General features: G+C 43.6%; 1 protein-coding gene across 4 annotated transcripts in view; it reads right to left on the reverse strand.

The window, feature by feature from the left end:
• The window catches only part of KLHDC4 (kelch domain containing 4), a 117,181-nt gene that overhangs the window by 18,258 nt on the left and 74,150 nt on the right, over positions 1-24,773 (reverse strand). For 3 of the 4 annotated variants that reach the window (XM_037816429.1, XM_037816426.1, XM_037816430.1), the window contains 2 exons: positions 12,537-12,629; positions 8,111-8,270 (listed from right to left, as the gene is read on the reverse strand). In XM_037816429.1, the coding sequence (XP_037672357.1) occupies positions 8,111-8,270; positions 12,537-12,629 (253 nt within the window). The remainder of the gene's footprint in view (positions 1-8,110; positions 8,271-12,536; positions 12,630-24,773) is intronic. The other variant, XM_037816428.1, reaches the window with a different exon arrangement.

The following is a 24,773-nucleotide window of genomic DNA, read 5'->3' on the forward strand; positions in this document are numbered from 1 at the left end:
CCAAACTCCAACCATAGATAGACTGAGACCAGACACCAGAGAATCTGAGAGCAGCCAGCCCAGCAGAGAGGAGACAGGCATAGAAAAAAACAACACGAAAAACTCCAAAATAAAAGCAGAGGATTTTTGGAGTTCTGGTGAACATAGAAAGTGGAAGGGCAGAGCTCAGGCCCTGAGGCTCATATGCAAATCCCGAAGAAAAGCTGATCTCTCTGCCCTGTGGACCTTTCCTTAATGGCCCTAACTGCTTTGTCTCTTAGCATTTCAATAACCCATTAGATCTGCCAGGAGGGCCCTTTTTTTTTTTTTTTTTTTTAATCCTTTTTTCTTTTTCTAAAACAATTACTCTAAGAAGCCCAATACAGAAAGCTTCAAAGACTTGCAATTTGGGCAGGTCAAGACAAGAGCAGAACTAAGAGAGCTCTGAGACAAAAGGCAATAATCCAGTGGCTGAGAAAATTCACTAAACACCACAACTTCCCAAGAAAAGGGGGGTGTCCGCTCACAGCCATCATCCTGGTGGACAGGAAACACTCCTGCCCATCGCCAGCCCCATAGCCCAGAGCTGCCCCAGACAACCCAGTGTGACGGAAGCACTTCAAATAACAGGCACACACCACAAAACTGGGCGTGGACATTAGCCTTCCCTGCAACCTCAGCTGATTGTCCCAGAGTTGGGAAGGTGGAGCAGTGTGAATTAACAAAGCCCCATTCAGTCATCATTTCAGTAGACTGGGAGCCTCCCTACACATCCCAGCAGCCCAGAACCGCCCTGGGGGGACGGCACTCACCTGTGACATAGCACAGTCATCCCTCAACAGAGGACCCGGGGTGCACAGCCGGGAAGAGGGGCCCACTTGCAAGTCTCAGGAGCCATACGCAATACCAAGGACTTGTGGGTCAGTGGCAGAGACAAACTGTGGCAGGACTGAACTGAAGGATTAGACTATTGCAGCAGCTTTAAAACTCTAGGATCACCAGGGAGATTTGATTGTTAGAGCCAAACCCCCTCCCTGACTGCCCAGAAACATGCCCCATATACAGGGCAGGCAACACCAACTACACAAGCAAGCTTGGTACACCAATTGGACCCCACAAGACTCACTCCCCCACTCACCAAAAAGGCTAAGCAGGGGAGAACTGGCTTGTGGAGAACAGGTGGCTCGTGGACGCCACCTGCTGGTTAGTTAGAGAAAGTGTACTCCACGAAGCTGCAGATCTGATAAATTAGAGATAAGGACTTCAATTGGTCTACAAATCCTAAAAGAACCCTATCAAGTTCAGCAAATGCAAAGAGCCCAAAAACAACAGAAAATTATAAAGCATATGAAAAAACCAGACGATATGGATAACCCAAGCCGAAGCACCCAAATCAAAAGATCGGAAGAGACACAGCACCTAGAGCAGCTACTCAAAGAACTAAAGATGAACAATGAGACCATAGTACGGAATACAAAGGAGATCAAGAAGACCCTAGAAGAGCATAAAGAAGACATTGCAAGACTAAATAAAAAAATGGATGATCTTACGGAAATTAAAGAAACTGTTGACCAAATTAAAAAGATTCTGGACACTCATAGTACAAGACTAGAGGAAGTTGAACAACAAATCAGGGACCTGGAAGATGACAGAATGGAAAATGAAAGCATAAAAGAAAGAATGGGGAAAAAAATTGAAAAAGTCGAAATGGATCTCAGGGATATGATAGATAACATGAAACGTCCGAATGTAAGACTCATTGGTGTTCCAGAAGGGGAAGAAAAGGGTAAAGGTCTAGGAAGAGTATTCAAAGAAATTGTTGGGGAAAACTTCCCAAATCTTCTAAACAACATAAATACACAAATCATAAATGCTCAGCGAACTCCAAATAGAATAAATCCAAATAAACTCACTCCGAGACATATTCTGATCACACTGTCAAACACAGAAGAGAAGGAGCAAGTTCTGAAAGCAGCAAGAGAAAAGCAATTCACCACATACAAAGGAAACAGCATAAGACTAAGTAGTGACTACTCAGCAGCCACCATGGAGGCAAGAAGGCAGTGGCATGATATATTTAAAATTCTGAGTGAGAAAAATTTCCAGCCAAGAATACTTTATCCAGCAAAGCTCTCCTTCAAATTTGAGGGAGAGCTTAAATTTTTCACAGACAAACAAATGCTGAGAGAATTTGCTAACAAGAGACCTGCCCTACTGGAGATACTAAAGGGAGCCCTACACACAGAGAAACAAAGAAAGGACAGAGAGACCTGGAGAAAGGTTCAGTACTAAAGAGATTCGGTATGGGTACAATAAAGGATATTAATAGACACAGGGGAAAAATATGACAAACATAAACCAAAGGATAAGATGGCTGATTCAAGAAATGCCTTCACGGTTATAACGTTGAATGTAAATGGATTAAACTCCCCAATTAAAAGATATAGATTCACAGAATGGATCAAAAAAAATGAACCATCAATATGTTGCATACAAGAGACTCATCTTAGACACAGGGACACAAAGAAACAGAAAGTGAAAAGGATGGAAAAAAATATTTCATGCAAGCTACAGCCAAAAGAAAGCAGGTGTAGCAATATTAATATCAGACAAAATAGACTTCAAATGCAGGGATGTTTTGAGAGACAAAGAAGGCCACTACGTACTAATAAAAGGGGCAATTCAGCAAGAAGAAATAACAATCGTAAATGTCTATGCACCCAACCAAGGTGCCACAAAATACATGAGAGAAACACTGGCAAAACTAAAGGAAGCAATTGATGTTTCCACAATAATTGTGGGAGACTTCAACACATCACTCTCTCCTACAGATAGATCAACCAGACAGAAGACCAATAAGGAAATTGAAAACCTAAACAATCTGATAAATGAATTAGATTTAACAGACATATACAGGACATTACATCCCAAATCACCAGGATACACATACTTTTCTAGTGCTCATGGAACTTTCTCCAGAATAGATCATATACTGGGACATAAAACAAGCCTCAATAAATTTAAAAAGATTGAAATTATTCAAAGCACATTCTCTGACCACAATGGAATACAATTAGAAGTCAATAACCATCAGAGACTTAGAAAATTCACAAATACCTGGAGGTTAAACAACACACTCCTAAACAATCAGTGGGTTAACGAAGAAATAGCAAGAGAAATTGCTAAATATATAGAGACGAATGAAAATGAGAACACAACACACCAAAACATATGGGATGCAGCAAAAGCAGTGCTAAGGGGGAAATTTACAGCACTAAACGCATATATTAAAAAGGAAGAAAGAGCTAAAATCAAAGAACTAATGGATCAACTGAAGAAGCTAGAAAATGAACAGCAAACCAATCCTAAACCAAGTAGAAGAAAAGAAATAACAAGGATTAAAGCAGAAATAAATGACATAGAGAACAAAAAAAACAATAGAGAGGATAAATATCACCAAAAGTTGGTTCTTTGAGAAGATCAACAAGATTGACAAACCCCTAGCTAGACTGACAAAATCAAAAAGAGAGAAGACCCATATAAACAAAATAATGAATGAAAAAGGTGACATAACTGCAGATCCTGAAAAAATTTAAAAAACTATAAGAGGATATTATGAACAACTGTATGGCAACAAACTGGATAATGTAGAAGAAATGGACAATTTCCTGGAAACATATGAACAACCTAGACTGACCAGAGAAGAAATAGAAGACCTCAACCAACCCATCACAAGCAAAGAGATCCAATCAGTCATCAAAAATCTTCCCACAAATAAATGCCCAGGGCCAGATGGCTTCACAGGGGAATTCTACCAAACTTTCCAGAAAGAACTGACACCAATCTTACTCAAACTCTTTCAAAACATTGAAGAAAATGGAACACTACCTAACTCATTTTATGAAGCTAACATCAATCTAATACCAAAACCAGGCAAAGATGCTACAAAAAAGGAAAACTACCGGCCAATCTCCCTAATGAATATAGATGCAAAAATCCTCAACAAAATACTTGCAAATCGAATCCAAAGACACATTACAAAAATCATACACCATGACCAAGTGGGGTTTATTCCAGGCATGCAAGGATGGTTCAACATAAGAAAATCAATCAATGTATTACAACACATTAACAAGTCAAAAAGGAAAAATCAATTGATCATCTCAATAGATGCTGAAAAAGCATTTGACAAAATCCAACATCCGTTTTTGATAAAAACACTTCAAAAGGTAGGAATTGAAGGAAACTTTCTCAACATGATAAAGAGCACATATGAAAACCCACAGCCAGCATAGTACTCAATGGTGAGAGACTGAAAGCCTTCCCTCTAAGATCAGGAACAAGACAAGGATGTCCGCTGTCACCACTGTTATTCAACATTGTGCTGGAAGTGCTAGCCAGGGCAATCCGGCAAGACAAAGAAATAAAAGGCATCCAAATTGGAAAAGAAGAAGCTAAACTGTCATTGTTTGCAGATGATATGATCTTATATCTAGAAAACCCTGAGAAATCGACAATACAGCTACTAGAGCTAATAAACAAATTCAGCAAAGTAGTGGGATACAAGATTAATGCACATAAGTCAGCAATGTTTCTATATGCTAGAAATGAACAAACTGAAGAGACACTCAAGAAAAAGATACCATTTTCAATAGCAACTAAAAAAATCAAGTACCTAGGAATAAACTTAACCAAAGATGTAAAAGACCTATACAAAGAAAACTACGTAACTCTACTAAAAGAAATAGAAGGGGAACTTAAAAGATGGAAAAATATTCCATGTTCATGGATAGGAAGACTAAATGTCATTAAGATGTCAATTCTACCCAAACTCATCTACAGAGTCAATGCAATCCCAATCAAAATTCCAACAACTTACTTTGCAGACTTGGAAAAGCTAGTTATCACATTTATTTGGAAAGGGAAGATGCCTCGAATTGCTAAAGACACTCTAAAAAAGAAAAACGAAGTGGGAGGACTTACACTCCCTGACTCTGAAGCTTATTATAAAGCCACAGTTGCCAAAACAGCATGGTACTGGCACAAAGATAGACATATAGATCAATGGAATCGAGTTGAGAATTCAGAGATAGACCCTCAGATCTATGGCCGACTGATCTTTGATAAGGCCCCCAAAGTCACTGAACTGAGTCATAATGGTCTTTTCAACAAATGGGGCTGGGAGAGTTGGATATCCATATCCAAAAGAATGAAAGTGGACCCCTACCTCACCCCCTACACAAAAATTAACTCAAAATGGACCAAAGATCTCAATATAAAAGAAAGTACCATAAAACTCCTAGAAGATAATGTAGGAAAACATCTTCAAGACGTTGTATTAGGCAGCCACTTCCTAGACTTTACACCCAAAGCACAAGCAACAAAAGAAAAAATAGATAAATGGGAACTCCTCAAGCTTAGAAGTTTCTGCACCTCAAAGGAATTTCTCAAAAAGGTAAAGAGGCAGCCAACTCAATGGGAAAATATTTTTGGAAACTATGTATCTGACAAAAGACTGATAATCTTGCATATATAAAGAAATCCTACAACTCAATGACAATAGTACAGACAGCCCAATTATAAAATGGGCAAAAGATATGAAAAGACAGTTCTCTGAAGAGGAAATACAAATAGCCAAGAAACACATGAAAAAATGTTCAGCTTCACTAGCTATTAGAGAGATGCAAATTAAGACCACAATGAGATACCATCTAACACCGATTAGAATGGCTGCCATTAAACAAACAGGAAACTACAAATGCTGGAGGGGATGTGGAGAAATTGGAACTCTTATTCATTGTTGGTGGGACTGTATAATGGTTCAGCCACTCTGGAAGTCAGTCTGGCAGTTCCTTAGAAAACTAGATATAGAGTTACCATTCGATCCAGTGATTGCACTTCTCGGTATATACCCGGAAGATCAGAAAGCAGTGACACGAACAGATATCTGCACGCCAATGTTCATAGCAGCATTATTCACAATTGCCAAGAGATGGGAACAACCCAAATGTCCTTCAACAGATGAGTGGATAAATAAAATGTGGTATATACACACGATGGAATACTACATGGCAGTAAGAAGGAACGATCTCGTGAAACATATGACAACATGGATGAACCTTGAAGACATAATGCTGAGCGAAATAAGCCAGGCACAAAAAGAGAAATATTATATGCTACCACTAATGTGAACTTTGAAAAATGTAAAACAAATGGTTTATAATGTAGAATGTAGGGGAACTAGCAGTAGAGAGCAATTAAGGAAGGGGGAACAATAATCCAAGAAGAACAGATAAGCTATTTAACGTTCTGGGGATGCCCAGGAATGACTAAGGTCTGTTAATTTCTGATGGATATAGTAGGAACAAGTTCACAGAAATGTTGCTATATTAGGTAACTTTCTTGGGGTAAAGTAGGAACATGTTGGAAGTAAAGCAGTTATCTTAGGTTAGTTGTCTTTTTCTTACTCCCTTGTTATGGTCTCTTTGAAATGTTCTTTTATTGTATGTTTGTTTTCTTTTTAACTTTTTTTTCATACAGTTGATTTAAAAAAGAAGGGAAAGTTAAAAAAAAAATAAAAACAAGGGAAAAAAAAAAATGTAGTGCCCCCTTGAGGAGCCTGTGGAGAATGCAGGGGTATTCGCCTACCCCACCTCCATGGTTGCTAACATGACCACAGACATAGGGGACTGGTGGTTTGATGGGTTGAGCCCTCTACCGTAGGTTTTACCCTTGGGAAGACGGTTGCTGCAAAGGAGAGGCTAGGCCTCCCCATGGTTGTGCCTAAGAGCCTCCTCCCGAATGCCTCTTTGTTGCTCAGATGTGGCCCTCTCTCTCTAGCTAAGCCAACTTGAAAGGTGAAATCACTGCCCTCCCCCCTACGTGGGATCGGACACCCAGGGGAGTGAATCTCCCTGGCAACGTGGAATATGACTCCCGGGGAGGAATGCAGACCTGGCACCGTGGGACGGAGAACATCTTCTTGACCAAAAGGGGGATGTTAAAGGAAATGAAATAAGCTTCAGTGGCAGAGAGATTCCAAAAGGAGCCGAGAGGTCACTCTGGTGGGCACTCTTACGCACACTTTAGACAACCCTTTTTAGGTTCTAAAGAATTGGGGTAGCTGGTGGATACCTGAAACTATCAAACTACAACCCAGAACCCATGAATCTCGAAGACAGTTGTATAAAAATGTAGCTTATGAGGGATGACAATGCGATTGGGAAAGACATAAGGACCACACTCCACTTTGTCTAGTTTATGGATGGATGCGTAGAAAAATAGGGGAAGGAAACAAACAGACAAAGGTACCCAGTGTTCTTTTTTACTTCAATTGCTCTTTTTCACTCTAATTATTATTCTTGTTATTTTTGTGTGTGTGCTAATGAAGGTGTCAGGGATTGATTTAGGTGATGAATGTACAACTATGTCATGGTACTGTGAACAATCGAAAGTGCGATTTGTTTTGTATAACTGCGTGGTATGTGAATATATCTCAATAAAATGAAGATTTAAAAAAAAAAAAAAAAGTGAATGGTAGGATCTACGTAGTGAGTGCAAATGTCCCCTGTAAAATTCTTTCAAGTTAGCAGGTTTGAAAATTTTCGAAATAAACAGCATAAAAATACCCCACACTGAGATGCTGTCCCACACTTCTGAGAGCCGTGAGAACTTCCGAGTTGGTGAAACCGAGCGCTGACGAGGAGATGGGGCAGAGGCACCCCCTGGGTGCGGACGTGTGTGCCAGCACGCCTTCACAGGGGAGCACCCCAGGGCCACCAGGAGGCGCAGATCAGCACCGCCGGCAGACCCAAGAGGCAAGTTCCTGGCAGCAGAGCCGAGAAGCACATCCTGCTGTGGTCGGACAGAGGAGCACCAGGCGGCAGTCAGGGTCTGTGGCCCCGAGACAGAGGCCCCTGAAAGGAGGAACTAGCACCAGGCAGGTTTTGCGTGGCCATGGATTAGGACATGGCGTGGCCTTCAAGTGCTCTGACGACGTGTGTAGAGGAACAGTTAGACTCTCTCTCCACCCAGTCCTGACTCGGCCCCAGAATTTAATGAGAGACTTGTCCTGCCATTGCTGGCAGTGGAGTGCGCGGAGAGTGGGACCTCTGTCCCCACCATGCCTCACCTGTTTCGAGTAGCCTCCGTAGACGGTGATGCAACCCTGTGGGGTGACGGACAGCAGGCAGCCTGAACGCGGGGAGGGCCCGGTACCTGCTGGGGACAGCTTCGTCCACGTGAGCGTGTCCAGGCTGAAGGCGTACACATCGTTGTAATAAATGTAGTCTCTGGTCAACAATATCAGGAAAAGGAAGGGACATGAAAAGGTGAACCTTGAAAACATGAACCTGATTTAAAATTAATTTTCTACCCTTTTCACTAAGTTACCTGTAATTCATATGAAAGGACTTGCAAGCATTTGAGTTTGCATCTGAAAATGAGAAATAATGCCAGCTCACAGAAGCGCAGGCATGAACCTGGATGTGAAATCCTTCTTAGCTGAAAGTAATACTGCAATTCCTTATGCCGTTTACAAAGTCACAATCTTGCAAATCATTACCCCTTAGGCTCCTAAGTCTGTAATTTTAAGACCCACTGTGAATTACAGATATAACTGAACAATCAGAATGGAGATATTCACAGCTTGTCAAGGCACGTTATGAGACCCTTGGCTGAGCTGGAGAACAAAGAAAGGGGAGACGGGCCACAGGGACCTGGAAGGCGAGGCGGGAGAGCACATGCCCCGGAAGCTGGAGGACACGAGACGCAAAGCCTGTAACGCCAAATGCAAGCAAAGGCACAGGGGGCCTGGCCTCGGGCTTCCAGGAGGCATCAGTGCCTCTGCCCAGCGCCAGGGCTCCAGGTGAAGTGGACCAGAGTTGGAAGCAGACGGGGCTGGGGAAGAACAACCTGTGGGCAGAGCAGCAGCTCCCCCCAAGTCCGCGGAGAAGCCCCAGCTCACGGGAACGTCACGTGAGTGTCACAGGGGACCACAGGCAAAACCCCGGGGGCCTAGGGTCAGCACGACACTGTGCTGCTAAGGAACAGTCTATTCCAAGAGGAGAGCTGAAACCTGGAAGAAGTGAGAAACGTTACCAGAAGTTTGAAGTGCTTTTTCTTTCATATTGCAGGCAAATACTTCAGCTTTGGCACTCTAAACTACACATGCACAGTCATCATCACTAAAACAGAGCTGGAACAAGGCTGTTCTCTGCAACCCCGGCCAGGACTGTGCAGGAAGCGTCAGGGCGTGCACTCGGCGTGCTGTACCATCTGGCCCGAAGAAAGGGCAGAGGACCAGGCGGTGTGAACGTTTCCTATCACTGCTCACTGTCAACCACGCCCTCCGCGGGAGGACAGCTCTCAGAACCTAAAATCCAGGAACTCAGAGGCTTGTCATCTTTCAAAGGACTTCACAATACGCCACTGTTCTCTTAGAATTTCAGTTAAGAAACTCTACTCTACAAGCAAGATTCAGCAACTGTTTCAAGGAAATCTCAGAAAGTTGACCTTTAAAAGTCAAACTCATTTGATTAACATGGATGGTGACTATACAAATATCTGTTTCAGTATTATTTTTCTGCATATTTCATAAATAATGATTTTTAAAAAGATGATAACCAATACCAATAGCTCTCAAAAAACTTCTTGTTTTGAAGGAGTTGCAAGTTAAAACTACTTTACACTTGACTCCATGTGTGAGCTGTCAGTTTAAAGAGGGAAGGGACCATGCCAGCCTCACTCACCGTCCCATGCAGAGCAGGTGCTGAATTAGGGAACCGAAAAGCCCATTAATAACCATATCTGCGTTTTGACAAGTAATTATATTTGTTAAAAAAAGAAGAAGAAAAGAAAAGAAACCAACCATTTAAAAAATGAATCTAAATGACAGTCTCTTAGGTGTGCATTTTAAGACGGCCGAGACAGTCTTTTTCAAACTCCAGCCAAACACCTACAGGGCCAGGTGGGGCCACGGGCTGAGGAGCAGAAAGCGCGGTCAACTGGGCCTGGGTGCCTGAGCTTGCAGACAAGTGCTGCTCATCAGTGACCTCGGTTTCCTCAGATTTCATTGGAGGCAATACCCGCCCTACCCATAGTTTGGTCTTCAAGAGAGTGTGTGTAAAAACCACTTTGAGGAAGCCAGAAGTGAAGGCAGAAAAGAGTCAGATATGACCATATAACAGAGGGAAAGATGAAGCTAACCAGAGCACTACAGACTCCAGGAGAAAGTATGGGCTGGTGACACCTTGATTTAGGACTGCTTTCATAAGTTTTCCTGACACTTCCCAGCCTCACTTCCAGCAGCTCCTCCAGACATTCACCCTATGCTGTACCTCCTCACAGTTTCCGAGGAAAGCCCCAAGTACTTCTGGCCCCATTCCTAAACACATTCTGCATTCTCCACATGAAGTGGACCCACTTTTTATGGAAATCTCCTAGTGATCATTATTTCAGTTTATTCAACAAATCATTCCACACCAATAATGGGCCAAGCAGCAAAGATTCAGAGGTGAAGAAGACAGACAAGTCCCAACCTAGAATGCAAAGTTGTACTTTGGGGGCTGCTACTTACCTAGAATCATCCAGACTTTGGGACACGCACTGATGTCCAAGCATTGATAACTGTGGGTGTTGATCATTCTGAGTGAAAGGGGAACCCCAAAGAAGACCGAGGGGGTACATTCAGAGGAGGAGGAGGACGAGGAGAGACAAGGACAAAGCAACCAGAGGAGGAACGAGTTTCAGGGAAAAGGGTGGTCAACAGTGCAACTGCCGTGGAAAGGTCCAAGGAGAACACGAATAAAACATGCCCATTTGTTTTGTCAACTGCCCTTTGCAGAGCGTTTTGGTGGGAAGGTGGCTGCAGAGGCATTGTCCTCTGGCCTACAGAATGCCAGAGGGTTGTGAAAATAGAGAGACTGAGTGTAGTGTTTTCTTTTGAAGAAATAGGGATTCTGTTGTGGAGCTAAAAAGGATAGGAAGGTGGGAGGAGCGTGGATACAGCTAAGTCATTACCCAAAGAAGAGATGGCTATATTGTGTGAAATAAATTAAGTGGGCCTAAGACGGAACCCTTCATGCTAAGCCCCCTGTCAGCAAACTGAAGCACAAGTGCCTATCTCTTGCAAGGGCTCATGCTTCCAGAACCTGGACCCTGAAAACAACCAATCATAACTCACCAGCTCCTTTCTTCCTATGTAGCTTAGTGCTTCTAACTCAAGGCTTAGCCAAATAAGGAAAACTATCCTGTACCAACCAACAAGATTTTTGTTTTTAGGAATCCCTTGCCCTGCCTGTATAAGTCTTGTTCTTGCTCTTTGGAGCTCCCCTCCACTTTATGGATTGGGGGCTGCTCGATTCATGAATCACTTAATAAAGCCGTGAGATCCACAAACAAAACAAAACAAAACAAAACAAAAAAAACTGCTCTGATATGGCAGGTACAAATTTTAAGCATCAGCATCAATACACCTGAGTGACACTTCCAAGGATATACAATCATCCCTTGTTTAATTTACATTATCCTTATTAAAATGCCCCCCTGAAAAGCATTTAAGAATTTACATCCCCTTTTCCCAATTAACAAAATTATTTTGTACCATAAATCTTGATTGGGCCAAATCTACCCCACTCTGTCTCGGCATGGTTATTTTCATGAACCAGTAATTTTCAAGAAGACATCTGTGCAGATGGATTCAGAATATAACAAAAATGTGTGTGGTGCCACCACAACTAGTAAATTGACCGCACAGTTATTTTTAAAAGGACTGGAAGTGAAGGAAGAGAGCCTAAGACCTAAGAAGGCACAAAGAGAGGAAAGGCATCCGATTTCTTTGACATCACATGTGGTGAGATGAAACGTGCTTTAAAGATGGCCCTCCTCGGGTTAAAACCGTCTAAGACATCTGACCTGACACATGACCGTAAGACGGATGGCGGCGGTGACAACCCGTCTGTCCTAAGTCTGCTTTTTCTGGACGGAACTGAGGACGCTCAAGGTGGTGCTATACAGATACCAGGCTCAGAACGATGAGAGACCTACTGCTTGCCCTGGGACTACGTGCAGTTTCATGAATGCAAACTGGAAATCAAAGAGAGCTGGAGGCCTCCTTCGTCCACAGGGCGGAAACTATTTCAGACCAGCAGTTCTCAGTGAGGACCCCTGGCCAGCAGCAGCAGTGTCCCCTGGGAACGTGTCAGAGATGCAAATTCCCAGGCCCCACCCTGGGCTGACTGGGCCGGAAACCAAGGGCGTGGGACAGTCAGGCCCCAGATGACCGTGAACTGGGCGGACATCTGAGAACCTCGTTTTAGACATGACCGTTACACAGCTGTGTGGCCCAGGGCAACATGAAACGCGGGGTCCTTTGTTCAACAATTACTAAGAATTTCAAGACGGCGGCAGCAGAGCACTGGGCCAAGCGTGGGGCTCTTCTGAAAGGACACCAGTCGTCTGCCCTGGGCCCTGGATCTGCAGGATGGATGGCATTTTCAGGTATTCCTACCCCTTTTAATGCTCCAGGAAAGAAAGATTTCTCCACTAGCAGTACCAACCTTGCACTCTCATGGAAACCACCAAACAGAATCAACTGCCTCTTCCAGGCTACCATCCGATGTCCGCTACGACTGGAAGGCCCCCCTGTTGATCTAAAAGGAAAATATGATTAGGAAAAAAAGCGGTGGACTCAGTTTCTACTTGCTTTAAGAAAAAAAAAGACAACACGATAAAGGGCGTTTATGAAAAGCCCAGGGCAAATATACTCAGACGTGAGAGACTGAAAGCTTTCTGTCAGGGAAGTCACAGGCACCCCTGAAGCGGCCAGCACCCAGACCTCACCTGGCCCAGCTCCTTCTCTGGGGGCATCAGGAACGACACACACTCAGCAGCCATCCTCTAGCCTTCCGCTACCCCACCCCTTTTTGTGTGCCATTCCACAGCGGGGGGAGATGTTAGGTTGAATGAAAAGCCCAACCGAAACCCAGAATCTGGGATCAAGCAGCCCCAGATGCTTAGCAGGAATCTTCAGTGGCAGCCCCCCACCATACCACACCCCGAGGTGGGTAACACCCACATTCAAACATGTAGATGGGTCTCTTCTCCGACGCACGCAGATAGGGGGTGCAGAGCTGCCATCCATTGACTCCAACCCAGAGCAGTTTTGGCTACTCCGGGGAACAGGCCATGATGGGAAACTTCCCCTGCTCTCAGTATTCTTTATACTGTGCAAGTAGTAAAGAGATCATCTGCTGGAAGTTTCTGTCATGCCCTGAACCTGTGCTCCCACAAAGAACCTTTGTAGCAACTCGCTCCATACTTGACCCCTTGACAAGTGAAGGATGCCCGCCCGCTGCCACCACTGTTAATCAACACCGTACTGGAAGTTCCCGCCAGAGCAAGTAGGCAAGAAAAAGAAATAAAAGGCATCCAAAGTAGAAATGAAGAAGTAAAAATTTCCCTGTTTGCAAGTGACATGAGAATCCACAAGAAAGCTACTAGAAAAAATAAACGAATTCAGCAAAGCTGCAGGGTACAAAAAAAACATGCAGACATCAGTTGGGTTCCTATACACCAGTAACGAACAATCTGAAAAGGAAATGAAGAAAACAATTCCATTTACAATAGCATCTAGAAGAACAAATACCCAGGAAGAAATTAACCAAGGAGGCAAGAGTCTTGTACACTGAAAACTACAAAACATTGCTGAAAGAAATAAAAGACTACCTAAATAAACAGAAAGACATCCTGTCTTCAAGGAGTGGAAGACGCAATCCAACTAAGAGGTCAATTCTGCCTAAAGCAATCTATAAATTCGATGCACTCTCTATCAAGATCCCAGCAGCCTTTTTTGCAGGAATGGAAAAGCTGATCCCCAAATTCAAATGCAATTGCAAGGGGCCCCAAACAGTCAAAACAATCTTGAAAAAGAATAACAATCTAGGAAGACTCACATTTCCTGATTTCATAACTTACCTCAAAGCTACAGTAATTCAAATAGTGGTGGTCCTGGCATAAAGATACACATATAGACCAAGGGGAGAGAACTGAGAGCCCAGAGATAAATCCACACATCTATGGCCAGAAGATTTTCAACAGAGTGCCAAGTCCACTGAATGGGAAATAATCATCTCTTCAACAAATGGTACTGGGACAACTGGAAATCCACATGCAGAAGAATGAATGTGGACCCCCATCTCTCACCATGTACAAAACTAATTCAAAACAAATCAAAGATCTAAATGTAAGCACTAAGACTATAAAACTATTACAAGAAAACAGTGAAATATCTTCAGGATCTTGTGCTAGGCAATGGATTTTTAGATTTTACACCAAAGCATGAGCAACAACAATAACAAAATAGATAAAATGGACTTCATCAAAATTAAAAACTTTCGTAAATCAAAGATCATCATCAAGAAAGTGAAGACAACCTACAGAATGGGAGAAAATATTTGAAAAACATATATGATAAGGGTTTAATATCTAGCATTCATTAAAAAAACTCTAATTCAACAGCAAACAACCCAATTTAAAAAACGTTCCAAGGATTTGAACAGACCTTTCTCCAAAGAAGATACTCAAGTAGCCGATAACTATATGAAAATATGCTCAGCATCATTAGCCACTAAAGAAATGCATATTAAAACTACAAGATACCACTTCACACCCACTAGACGGTTATTGAAAAAAAAAAACCTGAAAATAACAAGTGTTGGCTAGAACATGGAGAAATAAGAAAACTTATACACTGAGGGTGGGAACGTAAAGTGGTACAGCCACTGTAGGAAACCCTTTGGTGATTCCTTAGAAGGTTAAACACAGAACTACCACATGACCTGGGAATTCCACTTTCAGGGATATACCTAAAAGAACTGAAGCCAGGCACAGGTACAGACAGATACCTGTACATCAATACACGTCACAGTTTCACTCACAATAACCAAAAGGTGGAGACAACCCAAGTGATCATCAACAGGTGAATGGATAAACAAATGTGCTCTATCCATACAAGGAATGCAATTCAGGAATAAAAAGAAGTGATGTGCTGGTGCATGCAACAACATGGATGAACTCTGAACACATCATGTTGAGTGATACTAACCAGACACAAAAGGACAAACATTGTATGATTTCTCTTATAGGAAATAATCAAAATCAGCAAATTCCTTGAGACAGAAAGCAGAATAGTGGTTACGAGGGGTGGCGGGAGGGAGCAATGGGGAGTTAGTGCTAAATGAGTATGAGAGTTTGGGTTTAGGATGATGAAAATAGCCTGGAAATAGTAGTGAAAACTACACATTATCAAGGTACTTAATGGCAAAGAATTGTCCACACAAAATTATTTTTATATTATGTATATTTTACCACAATTGAAAATAAATTTTTCAAAAGACCATCTTTTTATACCGATTTCTGTCTTCTAAGCGTTAACTGACTACCATTTAATTTGATCCACAAGCCACCAAAACCACTAATAGAGTCTAGCTAGCTACTGTTTTCAAAATTCCACTGAAGGTTCAAACCAATATTTTAAAAAATTAATAACCCCGTTTTCCAATATGAAAGTTCAAATTTTTAAAAATATACTACATTACAGTAGAAAGTTTGTGCCTCTAATCTTAATAACTTGGCTCCAAAGGGACAGGGATACTAACCACTGGCCCAAATTTGACTCTTAACAAATGAATCACTGTCTTTACATCCCCAAGTCCTAGCATACCAAACATTTTCTGATCTTCATGACATCTTCGAAGTCAGTAGACAGCTTTCTTAATCTTCTCTGTTTAATTTCTGGTCTGAATAATTACATACAGAGTTAGACCTCACATGAGTGCCCTCTCTGGAAGGATACAGGGAGGAAATCCTTCAGGCTCAGCCCCAGATGCCATCTTACCCCCTCGGATCAGCTAACATCAACCAGATGTGCAACTACAGTGGAGGAATGATCACCAAGGATGCACTGAAGGGTGGAATCCCACCTTTACCAATCCAGCACCTGCTCCCCTGCCCTCTGCCCACCCCCACCCCCTCCAGGGAATGCTAATTTGCATTACATGGGTGTATAAAGCAGTGTGCTGATGGGAACTTGAAAACTGAAAGGTGCCACTCCTTACTTGGTCACGGAGAGTCAGAGGCCGCAATGCTTTCTCAAGCATTTTCATCCTATACCCTGGATCCAAACACATTTTGTTCTTACACACTCCCTTCCTTCTGGAAGAGCAGAACAGCCGTCCACATACCTCTGCCACACTTCTGGCATCCCTGCTGCCCCAGGGGTGGAAGCAAGCACTCCCGTTAACCTCTTTCCCAGGAGTGCCCACTCCTTTCTGGACGCACAAGGCCCAGGGACAGCACTGAGCTACAGGTGGCCCCAGAGGATGGCAAGCTGAAGAAATCCATGACCTTGCTTGGGGGGCAAAGCATCCTCTGCTGAGATGTGTCATGAAGTACACAACACCATCTACAATACACTCCAGCCAAAAAGATTAGGGGGAAACTAAAGGGCACCACCAGGAGGGGCCAAGCAGACCAGGAGGAGATTCTGGACCACTGGCCCAGCTTTTTCAACCACTCAGTGCTGAAAAGGGGACACTGCTCCGTTAAAAGGAATGTAAGGGCTAAAAGGAGCCGATGCAATGTGTCATCCTACCTGAGTGCTGGACAACCAGAGAAACCAGTGGGTCAATCAGATGATGTGGATGTAATAAGAAAAAAGACTTACCAAAATGGGATAACCAAGATGAGTGACTGAAAGAGTTTTTAAAAAGAAATAGGCACAGAAAAGTAGCTACAAGGACATGCACTAAGCTGTTAGCAGTAGCTCACAATAATGAGCCAACAGCCAACAGCTGGGTGAGTACGAAGCGCGTCATGCCCAAACCCAAGTGTCCAAATAAATTTAACTCCATTAACCCAGAGAACTCTGTTGCCAGCCACAGAATGACAGTGCAGCTGGATTAGAGCTACAAAGGGAACTCTTTGGTTAGGATAAACACTTAGGTTTAACAAACGTCAGCACCTTTTGAGGCTTTAGAAGAAGGGAAAAAAAACAAACAAAAAAAAAAACCAAGTTTGTCAAAATGAGAAATCTTTGCATCCAGGAAAGCTTTAGTTCCAAAGATGTATTTCAAATATAAATATAAATGCTAATTTTGACAAAAGTCTTGTATCATATTGTAAAGACCAAAACAGGTTTCATTCACTTGTTCTCGTTACCTTTATGTGTGTGTGTGTGTGTGGGGGGGCAGGATACAACCCACTAAATACATTATTTTCTAGGTCTACTAATCCTGTAGGTCACATGCAAACCTTATTTTACCTTGCAAATGCATGTGCACCCACACACACTCACACAATGTCAGGGTGCAAGTCTACGTATGCTTGGCAATGCCTGAGATCTCCAAGATAACCAAGTAAAGTCGAATCTTTGATGAGGCAGCTACTACTCAAAGCCATCCAGCTGTCAGTGGTGGAGTGGAGACTTGACCTGAGTTATTTGCCCCTGAAGTGCCTGCTATACAGCTAACACATCCTCTTGCCCTTAAAACAAATACTGGGGTTATGTCCAATTTCATGATCATCAATAGCACAATGAGTATCTATAATCTTTTATCATCTACATTATTGCCTTAGGCTCATAATGACCAGGTCAAAGGTGTAATATTTTTATGACTCTTAAATATATTACCAGATTACTCTTCAGAAAGACTGGCAAATAAACTTCATATGATGTGGAAAATACTATAAAGGTTCATTGTAAATTTCTACAGAAACTTCATACCATACATAAAAACCAACTCAAAATGGATCATAAACCAAAGCATAAAACACAGGAGAAAATCTTCATGACTTTGAAGTAAAGTTAGAGCATAATAAACTGGACTTCATCAAAATAAGAGATTTCAGTTCTTCAAAACACATCACTAAAAAAAAGGAAAGGAAAAGAAATAAAAGGAAGCCAAAGACTGGGAGAAAGGCTTGCAAACATACATCTGACAAAGGACTTGTATCCAGAATATATAAAGAACTCTTGACATGTAAGATAATTATCTTAAGAAAAACAGCCCCAATAAAAATAGGATCAAGTGATTTGAATAGAGACTTCAGAAAAGATATAAAAATGGCCAATAAAAACATGAAATGATGCTCAACATTAGTCATCAGGGAAATACAAATTAAAACCACCATAAGTTCCTACCATACACCATTAGAGACACCAAGTGTTGATAAGGACATGAAACAGCTGGAATTCAAACACTCACTATTGGTGAGAACAGAAAATGGTACAACCACTTGGGTGATTTCTTATACTGCTAAACATATGCTTACCATATGTGCTGGTATGTATTTGTTATGAAGATTAAAAAAGACCATATTCTCTTAATCCACTCTGTGAGGGCAGACCTGCTGTGGACGGGATATTTTGATTAGGGTGTTTCCATGGAGATGTGACCCTGCTCATTCAAGGTGGGTCTTAATTAGTTTACTAGAGTCCTTAAGAGAAGCTAAGAGAGGCATTTTGGAGAGAAGCTAAGATATGTAATCCAGCATTTCCCCCGGAAAAAGCTAAGAGGGAAGCTAAGAAAGACAAAAGCCCAGAGACATCTGGAGAAAGCCATTTTGAAACCAGAATCCAGGAGAAGAATGACCAGCAGACGTCACCATGTGCCTTCCCATGTGACAGAGGAACCCCGGATGCCATCGGCCTTTCCTCAGAGAAGGTATCTTCCTCCTGATGTCTTAATTTGGACGTTTTCATGGCCTTAGAACGGTAAATTTGTGAACTAATAAACCCCCACTGTAAAACCAATCCATTTTTGGTATTTGCATTCTGGCAGCTTTAGCAAATCAGGACACCATACAACCCAACAATTCGACTCCCAGATGTTTATTCAGAAGAAATGAATACACAGGTTCACACAGAGGCCTGCATACACATCTGTTTTATGGCTTTACTTATCATCGTCAGAAACCTGAAGCAGCACAGATGCCCTTCCACGTGGACGAGCAAATGTGGTGCAGGCACAGCACGGGAACGTCCCACAGTAAAGAGGAACCACCTGCCAGAACACGCAACAACAGGATGCTTGTGAACGCCGTGAGCAGTAGCAGGCAGGCCAGTGTACACACTAAACATCTTAAAAAGGCAAAATTAATCCATGGTGACAGGTGCTGACAGGAGTCCCTAGGGCCAGGCAAGGGGGTGACCCCAAAAGGGCAGGAAGGAACTTCTGGGGGTCACGGAGACGTTTTACGCCTCAGTTGCGGTGGCAGCTACATGGTGTACATACATGTCGAAACTCCTCTACCCGTATGTTTGAAAGGCATATGTTTTACTGACTAAAATTATACCTCAATAAAACTGTGATAAAAATACATGGCAACAGAAAAAAGTAGAAGAACAAGCAAAATTGAAACCTTAAGACAGACCACCAAATAACCAAAATAAAATATAATCAAACTCACTAGTAATTAAAGAATTATAAATAAAAGTGGAGATACCATTTTTTTCGACTTATTTGGCAAAGATTAAAAAATTGGGTTAAGAATAATCACAGTATGGGAAGGTGCTCATAAAACAGTAAGAGAAATGGATGAGTTATGGAGCAAATTATTTATTACATGATTCTAAACTCTGGGGGTATAGTGGTTTTACTGACGTCTTTTTAATTTTCCCCACATTTTCCAAATCTTCTCCAACAAACATTTATTAATTTTATAACCAGAGAAAGGAAAAACAACAAAACAACCTGGGGCACCAGCCAGAAGCTGTCAAATGGGGCGGCGTTTGCTACAGGCGCAGGCAGGGCCTGGTGTGTGCCGGGACCGACTGGGAGGTGTCCTGGAACACTGCCTTAACGAGAGCCACATGGTCCCTTGGGCCCCTCCCTGACTACAAGCCTCCGCGCCAACTAGAAACCAAATGCCCCCACAGTCACTCTGCTCGCCGGATTCTGCGCTTATTGCTCTCTGTCTGGCCTTCTCACCTCCAGAAATCCAACCCAGGCTTCCACGTCCACCTTGTCCACAACCTCCACGTCTCCAGGGTGGACAGGCTCGTTACAATCTGAATCCCTCACCTCGGTCCCTGTTTATATAATACAATATTTCCCCTTCATTTATTTTCATGCATACCAGACAGCTTCCCCTATAGCCCAGGTTAACACACAGAATCTCAGAACTGGAAGGAAGCCCACGTTTTCCAATCCCAGTGTCTCTCCTTTACCACACTTCAGCTGGGCACTCATCACACATCTCCCCTCACTCCACCCTCAAACCCATTCCCGTCTTCTCTCTGTTCTCCAGGGCTGAGTCATAGCGGTCTCTCTCCCCCCAGGACCCCCGAGAAGAGCCAGCCGGCAGCAGTCCCTTCCTCTGGACGTCCTACTCCGTGAATTCAATGCTGCAGCATCGGCCTTTGCGTAGGAGCCTTGTCGCCTACTGATGCCCACCGGGAATCCAACCGTCCAACCACTCTCTCCTACTGGCAAGCACAGTTTTTTCATTGTAAAATCTCCTTCATCCTCTATTTAGATCAACCTACAGGAGCAATTATCCCACTGAAATTTCACCTTGCCAGATTTGGTCCAAGAAGTTAATTCTGGATGTTGAGTTTATCAACCAGCTTAAAAGTTGGTATCATCCATGAATTTAATAAACATAGATTCTTACCCAAATTCACAACAGAACACTGTGCCAGTGTGGATGTATTATGTCCCCCAAAACACCATGTTCTTTCATGCCATCTTGTGGGGGCACATGTATTAGTGTTGATTACGTTGGAATGCGATTGAGTGTTTCCTTGGAGATGTGACTCAATCGACTGAGTGGAACGTTTGATTGGATAATTTCCATGAAGGTGTTACCCCGCCCATTCAGGGTGTCTGTTAATTGGATCACTGGAGTGGTATAAAGGAATTCACAGACAGAAAGACTTCAGAGCAAGTGAGAGTGACATTTTGAAGAGGAGCTGTTGAAAGCTGACATCTTGGAGAAAGCCACTCTGAAACACAACCTGGGAGCAAAGGAAGAAAACGCCAGCCACGTGCTTTCCCAGACAACAGAGGTGTTCCAGACGCCCCTGGCCGTCCTGCAGTGAAGGTACTCTGTTGTTGACACCTTAGCTTGGATACTTTTATGGCCTTAAGACTGTAACTGTGTAACCAAATAAACCCCCTTTATAAAAGCCAGTCCATTTCTGGTGTTTTACATAATGGGCAGTATTAGCAAACCAGAACAAACAGCAAGCGGACAAGGCTAAGAAGAGTCTGTGGCCTGCCTTTCAACCCACCGCCCAGGGTCAGGAGGCACTGGGAGAATCCGCCGGGCACAACCAGCTCAACACCAGGCTTTGGTGTCTACCTTGACTGTCCACCACTCTCCACAGGAGCAGGTAAGCCCTCTCATGGCCACAGGCCTCACATCCAAGACAGAGTGGACCTGCTCCATGCTAGGGGCCAAGGGACAGAGACATACGCCGTACAAGTCGCACACTGAAGAAATCTGAATAAGAAGGAAGACGCCACAAAGTACAGCAAGAAGCAAATTCCCACCTTGAGAAATTCTGACATAGCACCTTACAAGAACAGTCAGAGGAACAGAGTTTCATTCGATAACTAAACTAGTGTATTTGCTTCAAGAAAAGATACATTGGAGAACCCAAATGCTACTGAGGCCAGTCTACCAACCATGAACTTAAGGCCTGGTGACCCGCAAAGGTGGAGCTGCGAGCTCTGCCATCCTCCAGCCGCTCCCCAGGGCCTGCGGCTCCTGGGCAGGGCCCTGCCGGGCAGTGTCTGCAGGGTCTGCCAAGCCAGGCACAAAGCACCCATTCACTTTCTGTGGCAGCAGCCAAGTACCACTGTGCTCTGTAACTAAAAATGGCAACGTTCCCCATAAAATGATTCCACAGACCCCTTTAAAGAAACATTACCCAAAAAACCCAACAGTTTATATTTGAACCTCCAAAAGGCTTTTCAACTGCTGTCACTCCTAAATATGGAGTCTTAAAAAATTAGCATGTCCTCTGCAGCCTGAAGCCTTTATACACAGCACAAAACCGAGTGCAGAGCTGTAGGAGTTGGGGCTTCTAGGCGCCTTGGAGTTATATGCAGAATGGGTTCCCATCAGGGCAGGCTGCCATTCCGGGACAGCCCCCCACAGCAACTCAGCACCCCTGACCAGCTCTGGTGACATTTACGGGAAATGTGTGTGCCTGATGCAACTCTGCAGGCTCAGGGCACAAACAGATCATCAGCGTTTAACTGGGTAAGGCAAATGCTCCTGAGTTATTTTCAAGCTGTTCCAAGTGGCCGAGAGACAATCTTTCTGAAGGATCAACATCTACCCTAATCCTTGAGATTCGCACACACGGAGATCGACATGACGGGCAACTGGGCAGCAGCTCATTCTTGGAAAAGAAAAGCTCTCCTGGCCAAGGAGGGCTCCAGACAGTCCCGGTGGGAAGCGTGTGGAAGGAGCGCCATCCGTTTCCAAGCAGCATGCTCTGGAATGCGGCCCATGCTTCCAAGCGGCAAACTAACCAACAACTTGGCCTTCGTAAGTACAGGGTGTTTAGTCATCATATGGAAGGATGAGCAGAACTGTGTTGTCTTATTCCTATTTAAACTCTTACTATTAGTAATAAAACTACTTCTGGTGGACTCTGTTCTGTGCTGGCACTGTCCGCAGCGCACAACCGTTTCTCGCGACAATCTCATGGCACAGGCCATATGGTGGCCATTTGGGTAATTATAAAGTAAAAGTAACAGTAAATCTCACTCCCATTCCACACGTGAGAAAACAAGGCTCCTCAGTCAAGAATCATACTCGGCTCGTCCACAGCAGGCTGGCTCCAGAGCCGACACTTCAGTTAAGATAGCAAATTGAAAGCCAGAGTTCTCAGCACTTAGAAAACCTAGGCACTAATGGTGGTGATGAACACACAACTTTAAGATGATACCGTGAACAACTGACTGTTCACTGTGGGTGACTATATGGTATGTGAATATCTCAATAAAATTGAATTTAAAAAAACTAAAAAAAAAGACAGGTTGCCATAGAAGACATAGAAGATGGGGGAGCAGGGAGCCCCAGGACTCAGTCCTTCCACCAAAACAATTCAACAGGCAGAACTGTCTGAAATTCCAGAGGCCAGAAGAACACTGTGCAGCACCCAGGGAAGAGTGGGAGGAAGAGGCGGATAAATTCCAGTAAAGAACCGTAGACTGCTCTCTCCACATGGTGGCTACCAGCACCCGTCTGCCACTCTCACGGGTGCTGCCAAAAGAAAGGGACACAAACCCTCTTCCCGAAGAATAGGGGTGAGCATGGCTGACAGCAGATGACAGATCTGATTAGCGACTTTGGTTCCTAGGGTGCTGGCTCTGAGGGCAGCTATTGTCTCAGACCTCCCTGGACAGGGGTGCAGGCAGCGGAGATTCAGAGACAAAGGGCTTCCTCGGGGCTGCGGGGGACAGTTAGCTGAAGGGCTGCATTTGCTGAGCAGGCCAGGAGAGCGGAGCTTTGCGAGCCATCAGAGAAGATCTTGGCATCCTTCCCGATCCCTTCCCCAGGGCACTCTGGAGCCAGCCTGTGACCCCTTTGTGGGCCCCGGCCCTGTTTTGGCTGAGAAAGACTGACTTGGGAAAGTCCTCTTGGGGTGATTCACCTCCCAGAATTTTCCCTCCAAGCAAAAGCAGCATGAGACAATGATCTGCCTGCATCAGACACCTGGGAGAAGAAGGTCTGTCTCCTGGGAAACAAAGGACAACCAAACTCCTGTAAACAAGGGAACTACAAAACAACTAACAAGCAAAAGCCTAGGGCAAGACTCAAGCCCAGGAAGACAAGGAAAACCCTGCACACCGCATTCCCCTTGGGCAGGCCTTCCTGTTAGGAGGACTGAAGCGCAAGAAGATCTCTGTCTTATCACCAAAACAGGTTTCAAAACCAAGAAACACACAACAGAGAGTCAAACCCAGAGTTAACAATTGTTTCAAACTTTTTTGAAAAGTTTTACTGAGATATATTCACATACCAGTGTGAGAATGAGGTTAAGTTTAGCTTTCACACAGGACAGGTGTGCCTTGCAGGGTGGGGCAGTTAAGGAATTGGCAGAAGATTAAAAAAAACTGTAATCCATAGTCAGTCCCCCTGCTTATCCACCCACTATCTACTATCTTTGCAAGGTGGAGACTCAGAATAGAGGTTCCCCAAATAGCCTCATAACCTGTTACCAAACTAGCCCAGACTGGCTCCAAAGAGGCCTGGGCATAACCATTATAGTCAGGGGTGGAGATTTGTTCCAACAGTTCCTAATGTTGCAAATTTGCATGGGAAACATATTTCGAATGTTTCCAATTTGGGCTGTTTTAAATTTGTGCAGGCTAGTTAGGCTTGTCAAATAGAATGTAACCTCTGGAGTATCCAGCCAATGGAGAAACAGGGGAGGGACTTGCGGTTAGGGATAGGGAATAAATACTGCTGAGTCTATTTTTCGGGGTGCCAACCCCCACATTTTGGTTGGGCGCCCGTTCTTACAAGACCGTGAATAAATTCTTTTCTTCTCCACAATCGGGTGAACATTTATTCCTTTTTAGGAATAGTGCTTGTTTCTCACACCAGGATAAACATGAAGAAAAATACACCGTGTCATATACTGATCACACTATCAAACGCAAAGGACAAGAGAGTTCCGGAAGCTGCCTGAGAAGAGCAATGTTAGGTACGAGGGGGTCCCAGTTAGATCGAGTGCCGACTTCTCATCAGAAACCACAGAGGCGGGAGGGCAG

This window comes from Choloepus didactylus, chromosome 22 (assembly GCF_015220235.1).
Source record: "Choloepus didactylus isolate mChoDid1 chromosome 22, mChoDid1.pri, whole genome shotgun sequence".
NCBI lineage: Eukaryota > Metazoa > Chordata > Mammalia > Pilosa > Megalonychidae > Choloepus > Choloepus didactylus.